The sequence below is a fragment of the Myripristis murdjan genome, chromosome 17 (assembly GCF_902150065.1).
Source record: "Myripristis murdjan chromosome 17, fMyrMur1.1, whole genome shotgun sequence".
Classification (NCBI taxonomy): Eukaryota; Metazoa; Chordata; class Actinopteri; order Holocentriformes; family Holocentridae; genus Myripristis; species Myripristis murdjan.
This window is the reverse complement of record NC_043996.1, coordinates 7023929-7038934: the sequence shown is the minus strand read 5'-3', so window position 1 is coordinate 7038934 and position 15006 is coordinate 7023929. Positions and strand designations below refer to the sequence as shown.

At 44.5% G+C, this 15006-nt stretch overlaps 1 protein-coding gene across 2 annotated transcripts; it reads left to right on the top strand.

The window, feature by feature from the left end:
• The first annotated feature begins 1497 nt into the window (after positions 1-1497).
• Positions 1498-14494, top strand: lrrc24 (leucine rich repeat containing 24). Of its 2 annotated transcripts, none has more exons than XM_030075235.1 (5): positions 1498-1827; positions 9573-9771; positions 10736-11014; positions 11502-11670; positions 12350-14494. In XM_030075235.1, exons 2-5 carry the CDS (start codon positions 9610-9612, stop codon positions 13573-13575), a joined length of 1836 nt encoding a protein of 611 aa, XP_029931095.1. In that variant the 5' UTR covers positions 1498-1827; positions 9573-9609; the 3' UTR covers positions 13576-14494. The 2 variants fall into 2 exon arrangements, with proteins under 2 accessions (XP_029931095.1, XP_029931094.1); XM_030075234.1 differs by having other exon boundaries at positions 1498-1956.
• The last annotated feature ends 512 nt before the right edge of the window (positions 14495-15006 follow it).

Here is a 15006-nt window from a genome sequence, read left to right as displayed (position 1 = left end):
GCGTGGATGGGACCTCACATGCATACAAATAGATTGCGTGACGTCATTTCACATTTGTTGTGTGTGAGAGAGGCTTTGGGTGGGGTGGGGAGGGGAGTAAGGAAAGCTGGATGAGAGGAGAGACGTTGTGAACCCTCTGCTCACACAGACATCTGAGTGTGATGTTAATTATACTGATGTGGGTCGACGTGGGCCCGTGCTGGCCCAGAGGGGGTAGGAGGAGATCATTAAAAACCCGCTCAAACACACCGCAGCGCTCTCGGAATCGTAAACACACACGCAATTAGACGCAAATTAACGTTCCCGCACCTTTCACGCGTTCATATACGCTATATACGGGCACGGGAGCGCAAACACTCGCACGCACGCATTCGGATAATAGAGCGACGTTCAATGTGGGTCAGCTCGGGTTTAACTCCAACAGGCCTTACCCCCCAGTGTGAGACAAACTCAGCATCACCATCATCATCATCATCATTATCATCATCACTGGCTACCCTGGCGCATGCACGCGCCTACACAGGCGCGCGCGCGCAGCAGACGGACAGAAACGCGCGAGGCTGAGCCGCAGCCCAGAACACAGGATCATCATAAAAAGCCAAACTCTGTTGAATCTGTGCAGCAAGCATAAGCGTGTAATCCCGGCGTGATGTTACAGCCGCTCTTTTTTATGGGCACTAATCTCAACAGCAGGGCCCTTCAATTGCTGGAAAACGGAATGTAACCTTGGTTCAAATTCATTGGGCTCCACTCATTCTTCACAAGCAATTCTGAACTGTAGCTGCCCGCTATGACTGAGCGATAGCTCTCTTTTTTTTTTTTTTTTTTTTTTGCAGGATATTGAGGGACCACGGTTCAGCTTGAATTCACTTGCCCTTGGCCAAATAGAAATTACACTTTCTGGAGTCAGCCGGGCTAAGGTCCCTGTGTCGTTTTCCACACTTATTGCATTTGTTTCCATCGCCCTCAAACTGTGAAGAGCGTCGCACCGCCGCTGCAAAAGTACAGGGGATGAAAATGCAGGCGCCCGTTGCTCAAGTAACAATGAAAAGGCGAGGCGCAGATGTTGCAGTTTGGAGAGTGTACAAGTGCGAGTGAACAATGCCGCTGTCCCTGGTGCTGAAATTGCCTACTGTGTTCTGCTTTCGTGCAAATATGTTGTTTCTAGAGAAAAAAATATTGTAATGATGTTTGTCCTTGCCAAAGCGCGCTTTTGTTGACATGGCGCGTTGCAGAAATTCCACTAAAAGTTATCTTTAACAGTCGTTGCCCGGCAGCGAGGAGTCCACCCAATTTGCAAGCATGTTTTGAAAGTGAATGAAGAAGAACAAGCGGACTCTCTCTCTCTCTCTCTCTCTCTCTCTCTCTCTCTCTCTCTCTCTCTCTCTCTCTCTCTCTCTCTCTATCCCTCCCTCCCTCTCGCTCTCGCTCTCATACACACACACACACACACACACACACACACACACTGTGACCGAGAGAGAGAGAGAGAGAGAGAGAGAGAGAGAGGAGGGCAGTCCAAGCAGGGATAATTACACGAGTGGGGCAGCGCTGGAGGACAACATCCGACGCTGAGGAAAAAGAAAAGAAAAGAATCAGGGGGGAGAAGGACAAAAGCCGCATAACAATATCAGCGGAGGGAAATAAGAGTCTAAATCGAACATCATCAGCGCTGACGTCCAGCGTTGGCAGATGCGAGCAGTTTCCGCTGGCTGTCAGCATCCACTTATACAATGGACGAGCTCAGGCTGTGGACACTGAACCGCTGCCCAGCCAGGAGAGAGTGAAAAAGGAGAAAGAGAAGAGGAGGAGGAGGAGGAGGAGGAGGTGGGGGAAACAATGTTTTGGCTCATTGCTCTGCGGTGATTTGAAGTGGTATTCATCCATTTCTTTCCAGCCAAGTCAGGAGTGAGGATACTGCTGCCAAGATCAAGTGTCCCTTTACGCAGGGAGACGGTAGGTCGCAGTTGTGGTGGGAAGAGGGGGTACTGTGTGTGTTTGGGATAGTGCAGCTACTACCAGGCAGGGGCTCTCAAACGTGTTCTTATCAGCTGGTTAGGGCCCCTGACCTCCATTCGATAATGTTTAGTGTTAGTGGGGCAGCATAACTAATGAGTGTTTGTTGTTGCGGATGTAGTGTTGAACTGTGGAACTGTCTACCCTGTAATTAGGGAGATAATTATGATAAGAATGAAAGCTAAAATGCGAAATGTCATTCTTCTGCTTTTTTTTTTGTAATTGGTGTTAATTTCTTGCGGATGAAGTTAGTGGAACATAATCAGTGGAAATAAAAATCTTCCTCTAGCTCAGCAAACAGGTACAGGGTCCCCTGACCCCACTTTGAGAACCACTGCTGTAGACCTCTATCCTCAACAGCACGTCCCCTACTGTACATCTATCAGCGATTCATGTGAATACTCAAACGGAGAATGTCTTGCTATTTTTTATTAGTATGTAGTAATATTATGTGAGCCAGTTTCCATGTTGATGTAGCGCTCCCCTGCTGGTGAATGAATCAGCCTTAAATGACACATTTACAAATGTGGTCACAGCATAGATACGCCTTGGAGCAATTAATGAGATTTGTCTATAGCTTGTGGAAAACATCACATTCAGAGCAGAAATCCATGGTAGAATTCATTTCAGAAGAATAATATGCAAATGTTGAAACTTAAAGTAACATCATATAGATATGCTGTAGTGATGCCATAAGTGTTTAAAAAAGGAATAAAAAATTAGGTCATTATATTTGAGTATGATAGAAATACTTACTATTACTTACTACTGCAAAGGAGTTTTATAGTGACGCCATAAAAGATGATATAATATCATATAGCATATTAAAGACACTATGAAATTATTATTGAGCACTGTGTGCATGCTACAAGTCCCTACAAGAATATTTTAGGAATGTTATGGTGAAGTTATAGGCTAGGAGAAAATAAAAAATCATGTAGCATAACGAGGTCGGTACAGATTCATTATAGTGCACCACAGGCAGACTGTAAGCCTCTACAGGGCTATCAGTCATTTTCCATTCTGATTTTTGAGCAATGTCACTGTTCCACCTCCCCTCTCCTTCATGAAAGACTTGTATTGCACATCCCCTCGGTTCATTGCTATTCTGCACATGAAGCAGTGTGGACCCAAACAGCGGGCCCCTGGATAGGCCCTCATTTGTTTAAGTCGGAGGGGTGGGGTATCTTATCTGTCTCATATGGGCAGATCCATACGGACAAGTTCACTTCTTACACCCGCAGAGATCTTTAATTTTTCATTGGCTACTGTCTGCCAGACAGTGATGAGTGAAATCTCTCTTGGCTGTAATTTTATAGCACCCAATTTTAGCCTGTCTTGAGAAAGATATACTCCAGGCAGATGACAGATAACAGCTGGAACAAGAGCTACATGAGCAAAAAGAGGCTTAAGATATGGCGGTTTTGAGATAATAGGCTAGCTTTATACTGTATGTGAAAGCAGAATTTGACATACAGAAATGAGTAAATTTATATTTGCCATTATATGCAGTTAGCATATGCTGTCACTTCCAATTATGTAGCAACAAAGACCCACAATTCACCATTTACTGTAGTGCTACTAATGCAGCAGTTACTATTTGCATATCTCCTACGGCTAAAATGTGATGGCAAGCAGTGGCTATCAGGGGCGCAGGTGTCATTTCATCTTTGGACACACATATGCACACACACACACACGGTTACTGATGCCGTCGCTGCTCAGGCAATACCTGCACTTTCGACTGATCAGCCATAAAACCAGCAATTCAAAATCACCCATTCCTAATATCAGGCTCTTAACATGAATAAAACATCAACTTCTTCATGTGAACACTTTTATCTAACATATTAAAATGGAGGCCAGATCGATCTGTTTCCTAATAGAGGAGGAGGTGAATCTCTTACCTCACTCTCCCTGCCTGCACTTATGGTACTTTTGAGCCCTAAAACCTAGCGGGCATCAGTCATAGGTGAGCGTGTGTGGTCCATTTTCAGTAGTGTAATTCATAGCAGGACCCCACAACCACCAACTGCAAATAGGAATGGGCTTACTGTATTAAGGAAATATATGTATCAAACTGCTGTATCCACTCATTTTTGCTCTGCATCATAATCCAGCCGCTCATAAATTGTACAGCCTGTCAGATGAAGCTACTGTGAATGAAATTGCTGTGATCGATTGCATCAACCAGTCCTGACAATATGCTTGGGGATGGATAGGGGATTGTATGTGTACGTGCATGCATGTGTGTGTGTGTGAGAGAGAGTGAGAAAGAGAGACTAGAGAGTATTGGCGTTTGAGAGGAGGGGATTCAAGAAATCATGGCAACCAAGACTAAAAGGAAGCGTCGCTGTTGGTGAGGACAGAGATTTCTCTTGGAATATGAAAAACTCCCCCCCAAAAAACGGACAGGTGTGTTTCAAAACATGAGTACAGAGCTGGATAACAACTAACAAAATTGCCACCCGGTATGTTGATAAGGGCTACAACCTGAGGGGTGGTTAGCGGCCAAGACAGGCAAACACACTCACACACACACATTTGCACACACACATTTGCACAGGCAGTGGTTACTTTGATGTTTGCTGTAGCCTTATTGGCTGTCAGACGATTTGCATAATTAGAATTTTTCAATTTTGCGATAGAAAGATATAAAGAAACTGATGATTGCCTCTAATCGTTTTCCATTACTTAGTTTTGATGTAAAAATAATTACATGCTTATCTCATATCAAAATCAATAACATTTAAATGCATAAACTGTTGCTTGTTTTGAAACGGCACATTTCAGATTTCCAACAGTGCGCTGGCTGCGTTGTTTTGTTTAAATTATGCCGGCAAGTTAATCCAATTGAGAGGAAGACACAGAAAGAGAAGGGGGAGAGAGAAGACGGAGAGCAGAGGTTTGAAATCTCCCCTGCTTTGAGCAATGATGATGTAATGTTATGATAATCCTTCCTGGACAGTGAGCACATAAAAGGAGGAAAAGTCTACAAAAAGAATATGTAGAATTACATTTTCTATCAGACCTACATGATGTGTGTTGTCATCATACTTTATGTTACATCCCTGTCAAGCATCAATCTCACATCTATCATCCAGAAATGCACCAAACATAACACATCTCATCTGCCTCGTACACAACTTGTTGAGAAATTCTTGCAACTTTGGACCGGAGTGGAGAGCATATGTTCAGTTTCAAATAATTCCTCCGGTGGGTGGGCAGTGCAGCTGTCTGTGCATGGAGCACCAGGAGAAAGTGCCAGCATTTGCTCACCAGACAGAGTGATATTCACATGCTTTATCGGCGCCTCAATGCATCATGTTTTCTGTATGCTTTGAGCTCCTCTGTCGGCCTGTTTATTATACAAACAGCGGTCTCTACATCGAAGACACTCGCCACAGTGGGGGAATCCATCTGAACCGATTAAAGGCAAAGAGTTCTTCAGTGTGTGTGTGTGTGTGTAAGGAGAGCTAGACAGAGCAAGGGTTTTAGACTAAATGCTCCGCTGGGAGAAGTGGCAGAGTGCTCGGAGGCTGCTGCTGCTGCTGCTGCTGCTGCTCAGAGAGTCATTCTGCCTGAGGTAGCCGATGACAGTGAGCTGGATACACACACACACACACACACGCACACACACACATACATACACAGAGATGGAGAGAGAGAGAGAGTGAGACGTGTATGCATGGATACACACACACATTTGCACGCACGCACACAAGCACCCCGGCTTGTAGCGTGCGGGCGCTCATTCACTTTCTTTCTCTGTTACACAGACACTCACACATGCAATCCCAAAACTCTCCTCCTACTTTCATGGTGGAAATCGATGGCTGTGAGGCCCAACTGGACAGAGCAGTGGTGGAAAAATAAGGAAATCAATGCAGGCTTATTAACTGTGCAGAGCTTCCTTTACCGCTGACAAAAAAAAAAAAAAAAAAAAATGCGTGTGTGTGTGTGTGTGTGTGAGTGGGTGTGTGTGTTTTTGAGTGCTATATATATGCGTATCAGCCTGTCTGCTTGTGTCTGCCTGTGTCCATGTCCCTGAATGCTAGTGGTTAGTGTCTGTGTAAAACTGTTAGTATGTAGGCGTGCTCTGCATGTATATAAGCATCTGTGTGTGTGTGTGTGTGTGTGTGTGTGTGGGTTTGGTGTGTATGTGTGTGCGTGGTTGAGACAATTGCTCAAAGTCACTGTGTTACGCTTGGGTTAGTGCCACAGTGTTCTCCCAGTGCCTTGGCCTCACTCTATTTGTGGACAAAGGGATGCTCTGAGACAAATGATTTAGCACCTGTCAGTCAGGCCAGAAGGACGAGAGATGAGAAAAGAAAGAGGTCAGAGATGGGGAAGGGAAAATGATGGAGCCTGTGCAAGGTGGGGGGGAGGTGGGGGAGGAGCGGGGGGGGTGGCAAGAGTAAGGATAGAGAGCAAGGAAGAGAGAAAGTTAACGCCACCGAGAGAGAGAGAGAGAGTTAGAGTGAGAGAAAATTTATGATTTACCTCTAGGTCATCACATAGCTCATATTCCTGTGAGCAATTTTCCCTGGGAAATGACAGCTTCTATTTCTGTGGGCATGTTTGCCTAACACCAGCTCACAGGAACCTTGCCTGGCCTTCAGGCCCCCGCAACCAGACCTTCCCCTCATCACAAGAGTTACCATAACAACGGGGGAGGCCGACCTGCAATGGTGGCAGCACGGGGATGTGAACTTTGCTACTTGCCTCCAGCACTCTGGCTCTGCGCTCTGCACTTCTGACACATCAACACCTAGCCTCCTCAAAAAATCATAACGCTGCTATGCCGTGGGTTTGTGCGCGCGGTGGTCGGTGCTGCGAGTGTTCGGCAGAGGATGATTTGTTTTGGGCGTGAAAACAAACCGCAATGTCAACAGTGAAGAGACAATTGTAATTTCAGAAAATGCTCAAATAAACAAACTGTTCCGGGCTGCACCCGCAGAGCAATTCAAAGCCCTGTTTGTAGAGATGCAGGCTACGTATGCATTTTGTGAGGGGCTCCTTGGCGTGTTGCTGGTTATTGAATATTGCATAGGCTCTCCCTGATGTGCATTTCATTAGATTTTCTTTGGCATTTGTTTGCTGACATCTGCTCTCTCATGTCTCTTCAATAGGTGTCCTTAAACTTAAGCTTTAGGGGGTAATACTCCTAAGTATGTACACACTATTAAGCTCTTATGATCCAATTTAAAGCGTTTTCACACATCCGAGTTAATAGTGATATATTACTGACCTCATTTTTAATACTGAACGAAACAACCCCCCTATGAAAATGTCTACACTGCCGAGAGCAGCTTAGCTAACAAGCATCTGATTGTGCAGATTATGCATGTTCCGCAGAGGATTACAGAGACTGAAATGAACAAGTTGGCCTCTTACCACCAAAATCCCACATCAGCATGACAAAAGAAGAGAGTCATGCACAGTCAGGGCAAGCCAAATCTGAAATAGTGGAACAAATACTGTGGGACAAGCTGCAGTCAGCTGTATATTCGAAGAAACCTCATCCTAAATGTCACTTTGTCTTTGTCAGCCTCTTGATTCCTATCATGCGGGACTTCCATCCCCGATAACCTCATAGGTGATTCTGCTCTCTGTATCTCCACAACCTTGTGAGACTTAATTCAGGGCACACTTGAGTCTAAGGTCCTCTAAAGACAGAGGAACATTTAAATGAGGCAGAGAAAGACGTGGGCTATTTTCTCTACCGGGTCGGGTGTTGTTTGGATTGATGTTCGGCTCATATTCTAACAACACATTTCAGGCTGTGCACTTTTCTTCAGCATGTATTCTTAGCCTAGGGCAGGCAAAAGTCTCTTCCTCTGTGATTCACTTCTGACACTTTTCAAGCAATTCAAAGCTATTTAAAAGTCATCTCACTGTGTGAAGTAACAAAAGCTCAATGACAGGCCAAAGCCTAATTCAAAATTCAATTTTTGCGCTTTCTCCATCCAACAATAGAAATACATAATTTCTTTCCATGGTTGTTTGGAGAGCTCTAGTGCATCAGAGAGCAAATGGCATTCTTTTGTTAATGTGTGTCTCTCTCTTTTTCCTGCAAGAAGAAGATTGAACGGCTTATATAGGTCACATTGTATTAATCTAGCTGGCTATCCTCATAAAGGCACTCTAAATTAAACATGTAATATTAAAATCGTGTTCACTGCTCATTTGCCTCGTAACACGGCATCAGTGGACTCTCAGTCACTGAAATAGTGATCCTGGCGTTTTGCACTTGGCCATTAAATTACTGGGATTGGTCTAGATAACAGCACAAATGGGATATCAGTCTGACAGAATGGGAGATTGATGATTCAGGCGTGCAGCAAACTGAAAAACTCATCAGTCACAGTTCATTTTAGGCACAGGACCCTTAAATCAATCAGCCATAATGAGATCTGCGTGTATTCCAGTAATTAAGCTGGATGATCTTGGAATCCCTCAGAGCAACATGTACTTTTGTCAGTAGTCCATCTGGATAAGCAAAACAGAAGTTTCAAAAAGCCTGATAGACTTGTCAGGGTGTAGGGACACTGTTGGGTTGCAAATGAATGTTTTATAACCAGGAGAATCTTTAGATAGGATCGATGAGATGTCTGCTTCTCTGCCGGATGGAGACTCTGTAAAACAAAGCGGGAGACTGACATATAGCGAAGCACAATAAATACCTCGAACGCCATTGAAGCAGAATGATGGGTTCTGTGTGACATTTCAGCACTGTCACATAATATGTCTACCACCGTGCCATATCTTCATGAAATCTGTTGGCGTCACACAGTATTGGACAGCAGTCTGAACCTATTTTGATGTCCACAGCTGAGTAGAACAGCAAATACCTCCCGGGCTGTATAGAAATAATAAGGCGCATGGATGAATAGCTCTGTGATGGGGTTATATCAAAGGAAGAGATTACTGTTAGGTGCAGCTAGCAGCCAGTGCTGACGTTTTTGATCAGATGATAGTTGTTACTTGCCTCTTGAGAGTTGCTTTGAGAAGGGAAATGGAGGCACTGAGAGTGGGGGTCAAAACAGTGCCTCGTTCCCCCCGCCGTTCATGCGTACGCGCGTGTGTGCGTGTTTTGCAAGATGGAGAGGGAGAGATAGAAAGAGAAAGAGCGCATCTGAGTGTTTGTGCATGCATTAAAAAGACAAGAGAGGGGTCCTTGAGGCAACCTGCACATCTTTTATCACATCTTTAATTAATTGAAGCCCATAATAGAAGCTGCTGCAATTCCACTGAATAGGCACAGCTGAATGGAAAACAGGTGGGGACGAGGAGATACTCTTATGTTCCCTTGTTACAAGGATTTTTTTTTTTTTTTAAGCATTTTTCCATAGCCATTTCACAGTCATCTGCATAGACATCATATCAGCACTTACTGTCAATCTTGGCTTCAAGTATGAAATAAATTACTATGCAAAAAAGCATGTCAGGTTTGCTGGTAAGGTTTGTTGTTGCACCCGAGGGTGCAAGTAATAGATGCTCACTTTGATCTTTGTGTTCCCCTTCCATTCTCCTCCTCCACCTCCTCTTCTCAGGTTTTGTTTGTCCCTTGAGGCCTACTGTGAAAGCGCCATGGTCCTCTTGTGGCTCTCCAGCCTCACCGTGACCATCCTAGCCTTCCTCCCACCGCCTTCGCAGGGATGTCCCTCCGGCTGCCGCTGCTACAGCCTCACTGTGGAGTGCGGATCTCTGGGGCTCAAAGAAATCCCACAGGGTGTCCCCTCTGTCACTCAGGTCAGCCGGCCAATCGACTGCCTTGATATGATAAATTAGGGCACTGCCAGCGTATCGCAACTGCTCCTCACGTGCCTGTCATTTTGTATCACTTAGCTTCCTTTCAGCGAGCAGATCCAGTCTTATTACCCGAAATGATTGTGGTTAATCAACTCGCCGTGACCCTCTTTGATGTAAGCCCGAAGAAAGGGCTGTGATATTTGGCGTGTAATCATTCATCCTTCTGTGGAAAGTGGCTCTTGCACACCCGCCGATCCTCTGTTGAGAAGACGTTAAACATTAGACCATCTTTTTCTCCAGGGGTGAGGCCCCCAACATTACAGCGGCTCATGAATATTAATGAAAGTCATGTCCCGCATAAATTGTTCCATTAACCTCAATCACCGGCTCTATCCTGTCAATCATATTCCACCTTGTGGCCCATGTTTTCTACTTTGAAAACATCACCAACGAAAGCATATTACCAATCAAACAGACTGCCATGCATTATGGATCAAACAGAAAAACCACTGAGTGCAGCTTCAATCACTCAAACATTCCCTTCCACTCAATGCTTTTTTTTTTTTTTTTTTACTCCAAAGATGTTAGCTGACAAGGTCTCTGATCTATGCAGCGTTTGGCAAGAGAACGGAACCACACAAAAAAACTGCATAACCCACTTACATTGTCGCAGATTCATTATTTTCACGCTCCTAAAATAGCTTATTCCATGTTTTTTGTATGGCATACATTATGTTGTTTTCATTTGGTGAACACTTTGAACCAAAGCTCCACATCCTCCACACATAAGTGCAGATCTTTTAAAGGGTGGATGTTCATGTAGCCTCAACCCATGGCGGTGTTTTCTATCTACAGACTATGTCTACTTTTATGTGTAAAATAAAACACCTGTCTTGCATTTCTAATGTAGTATACCGTATTTGTTATCATGATGCTCATTTCATTCTCCCACTGTCCCGTAAAGACGATTTTCCTTCAGGACAACGCTGTGGTCCAGATCCGTCTCCAGGACTTGTCTCGTCTGGGTCATCTGCATTACCTTTATCTCCAGAACAACAGTATCTCGGCCCTGGAGCCCGGGGCCTTCCTCAGCCAGGGGGAACTTCTAGAGCTGGCCCTCAATGGCAACCTCATCCACTTGGTCACCCCAGACATGTTTAGGGGTCTGGAGCACCTCCGGATCCTCTACCTGGCCGGCAACCAGATCACCCGAGTCCAGGACTACACCTTTAGAGGACTCCAGGTTGGGCGGTAGGGGGGTTAGTGGAGGTCATGGATGGTTTTGATAATGATGATGACTGTTGTAGAAGTCACATGAAGATTTGATAAAGACATCAAACGTCCAGAAACAGTACTAGCAACATCACAATAATGAGATTCATCTTTTTGGTGTGGTGAGAAAACCCCAGCTTTTGCTATTCCTACCTATGCATTAATTATCCAATTACCCACACTTCGAGCTGCCTGCCTTTTTCATATGCTAAGTTGGTTTCATGCGGATTAGTCATATTTGCTCAAAATTGCCTTGTAGAATTTTTGTTTGGATGATATAGAATGACACCTACAGATGTGAATCCAATTCTTGACAATATGTCTGACTAATCCCTGATGCACAGTATGGCAGTATGGATTGAGTTGGAGTGGGAACTGATTTTGTTTCTCTCTTTTTGACATTTTTCTTTTGCTTGCACTTTACTTAGATTTCTTCCTCTGCTATTTTCTGCTTGCAGCGTCTGCAGGAACTCCACCTGCAGGAGAACAGCATAGAGCTGCTAGCAGAGCAAGCTCTGTCTGGCTTGTCATCTCTTGCCCTGCTGGACCTCAGCAGGAACCACCTCCGCACCCTTGGACCCTCCTCCCTCAAACCCCTGGTCAGCCTGCAAGTGCTTCGAGTCACTGGTAAGCGGACTGAAATCTTGCAACAGTCTCAGTTATTTCACATTGTTTACTTTATGTATACTTTTTGGTAAATGTTTTTAATTAAAATGGTGTTACAGTAAGTCTAGTGAACAATAGATACACTTGGGCTTAAGCTTGGCAGTGTTAGTCCCTCATTCTGTCCACTGAGCTAAAAAGGACCACATTTCTATGGAAATGTCCTGTAATTTCAATATGAAAAAGTGCTGCCAGGATATAAAGCACATTCACTAAAATTCTAAAAATGTGATCAAAGTGGCACAGTCACATGAAGCCAAGTTTCAAAGGGTTTCACACTACCATGCTTTAAAATAATAAATTAAAAGCAACATCCAACCTTGGCCAGCAAGAACAAGGGAAAACTCCCACACAAAAAAATACAATAAACCTTGGGAGGAGCCACACAGGGAGAGTTCCCCTTGCCAGGATGATCAGGCATGCAATGGTTGCCAAGAATGAGCAAACCAAAAAATAAATAAATAAATAAATAAACATAAACAAAATACTCAGAAAAAATAGAATCTGGATGCTGCAGCAGTGACTTATTGTTTTTTTTTTTTTTCTTACTTACACTCAATTATGTTTATCCCCTGTTCCTGTTTCCCTTGTTTGGCCCTATTTTACCTCACACCCCATCTTTCTTGTCATTCTTCTCCTCCAGAGAACCCATGGCGCTGTGATTGTGCTCTGGGTTGGCTGAGAAAATGGATCAGCGAGGAGGGTCAGCGTCTGCTGAGCTCTGCTGAACAACGCCGGCTGATGTGCTCTGAGCCGCCTCGCCTCTCCCATCTCAGTCTAGTGGAAGTGGCTGCCAACAGTCTAGTCTGCATCCCGCCTGTGGTGCAGTTAGAGCCCAGTCACCTGACTGTGCGCCTGGGAGAGAGCCTCCGTGTCTCCTGTCAGGCCTCAGGCTACCCTCAACCTCAGGTAACATGGAGGAAGGCTTCCCATGGCAAGACCCAATTATCGCCCCGTGGCCTTGTCCAGGAGCTCGGACCCAATGGAGAGCTCTTCAGGCCTGGCACTGGAGGACTGGTGACAGCCCAGCCCAGTGGTGGACTTGGCAAGATTCGCGGACTTGTGCGTGGGACTGAGGAGGGCGGTGAGCGTGATAGCTTTGACCCAGACACGGGCAGTGGCATGCTGTTCCTCAGCAATGTGACGGTGGCACATGCTGGGCGCTATGAATGTGAGGCCTGGAACCCTGGAGGTGTGGCTAGAGTGACCTTTCACTTGGCCGTCAACATGTCCTCGTCGTCATCCTCATCTCAGTTCTGGCCTCGTTTAAACTCGCACTCTCTGTCATCCTCCTCTAACTCCTACTACCACCCAGAGGTTCTGGATGTGAGCCAGGAACCTCTGTATGAGCAAGAGAGCATGGACTTTAATGCTCTGGGCCCTGCCACACAGACAGCCATCGCTGTGGGCATCTCCTTGCTGGCCCTCACTGCTCTTCTTCTGCTGGTTATGATCTACACTCGTCACCAGCAGCGCCGGAAAGAAGAGGGCGGCTCCTACTGCACAAGCAAGGAAGAGAGCATCCTTTATGTAAATGACTACTCCGACGGACCCACCACCTTCGCTCAGCTGGAGGAGTACCGTGATGACCACGGTCACGAAATGTATGTGCTCAACCGTGCAAAGCCTGTCCTGGGGTCCACTTCAGGCAGGTGTCCCATGAAGACTGGATATGGCCAGCAGAAGGGCATGAAGGAGGCTCTCCTGGACCATGAAATGGTGCAGACACTGACCAGATCGGGGGGAATGGGGCTTCGCAGGAACCCAGCAGAAGGTGGAGAGGGACCCCTAACCACAGACCCCGAGGAGCTCTTCATCAATCAGAGTCTCCTGTTTGGGACACAGGTTGCCTATGAGATCCACTGCTAAGGGACTTTGATTTTATTGTGATAGTTAGAAAGTGTTTAAGTTCATGGACTTGATTTAAAAACTGAATCAAATCTAAAAGAAGCACTTATCCACAGTGTGGTCTTCGCTGGCAAAAGAAGGGAGAGCTGTTAAATGCAGTCAACTTGGGACAGAGGTCATTACGAGAGGACCACAACCAGCCTCCCAGAGACTCTCATCTGTTTGATTGTCTGATAAGAAGATGGGACAGCAGCATCCCTGAAAAAATAAAGGCAAAAAAATAAGGAACTTTTATTTTATCTTTCTATTCCTGGCTCAGTCCTGTCAAAAGAATTCAGCGTGGCTAACCTTGTTAGACCTGGTTGGTTGGACATCTAAACCGGATCCTCAAAAAAGCCAAAACAACATCAAACAATGGCAAATAACTGAATACTGTTTGAGATTGTGGTTTATGTTTTGTACCTAAATGTCTGTTCCTCTTTTTCTGTGTGTGTTTTGTCAGTGTATAGTGCAATTATAATGAAATTGATTTTAACTGTGAAGTACAGTTGGCTTTGTTTCTGTGGAACATGTTCCAACTCCCATTAGAGTTTGCCCTAACCAGTCTCCTCGTACTGCAAAAGCGTTGTTATTACCCATATGTGTGAGTAGGCGTGGGTGGGTGGATTTGTTTTAAGGGGTTCTTTCTGGATACAGCAGCAAGTCATTTTTTAAGCATTTCTACCATTCCAGTGTATTCCTTGATGTTAATGTGCTATGGGTTTTTTTTTTCCACTTGTTTGTTGCAACACTAGAACAGCAAATATACTTCCATGTCTGACTAAATTTATTGCTTTTAGTGCAATTAATTCTTGCAGTCGCATTCTGTAACAACCATTCTGATGTCAGTGTCACACATTTTGTCTTTGGTTTCTAAGTAATAAAATGTATTTTAAAAGAACTTTTGTAGATTTTATTTTTCTGAATTTCATCCCAAAAGAGTCAAAAAATACCAGTTTGAATAGAGAGATTGTGGCTTTATCCTCTTGCTTCTCCTCCAGCGCTTGCCACCACTGAGAGATAATGCATTCTTTAGAGGTAGTTATTGATTAAAATGTAATGTTTTTATCATGTGTTTTTAAGCAACAAATAAACTGTGGATCACAGTAACAATGAGACCTTTATTGCATATGAGAAATCAATGAACAGCTGAAAGACATTTCTCTGATCATTTCAAAACATTTATGGTATGTTATTCCTCTCATTACCTGTTGTTGGAACAAATATGCTACATTTCTTACGAGAGGAAATAGTTTCTTTGCAATGCCAATAAAATATGTAAATTGGAGAAAAACACTTGGAAGCACTGCAAACTAACATTTTGAATGCCTTTGAAAAACAGAAAAATATATCTGACCATTTCTTTTTATGGAGACAGGTTATGCATTTTCACTTGGTGTTAATTTGAATACC

Coding starts and splice junctions, on each gene's coding strand:
- lrrc24 (XM_030075235.1), top strand. CDS start 9,610: ATGGTCCTCTTGTGGCTCTCCAGCCTCACCGTGACCATCCTAGCCTTC. Junction 9,772..10,735: donor GTGTCCCCTCTGTCACTCAG/GTCAGCCGGCCA, acceptor TGTCCCGTAAAG/ACGATTTTCCTTCAGGACAA. Junction 11,015..11,501: donor ACACCTTTAGAGGACTCCAG/GTTGGGCGGTAG, acceptor TTCTGCTTGCAG/CGTCTGCAGGAACTCCACCT.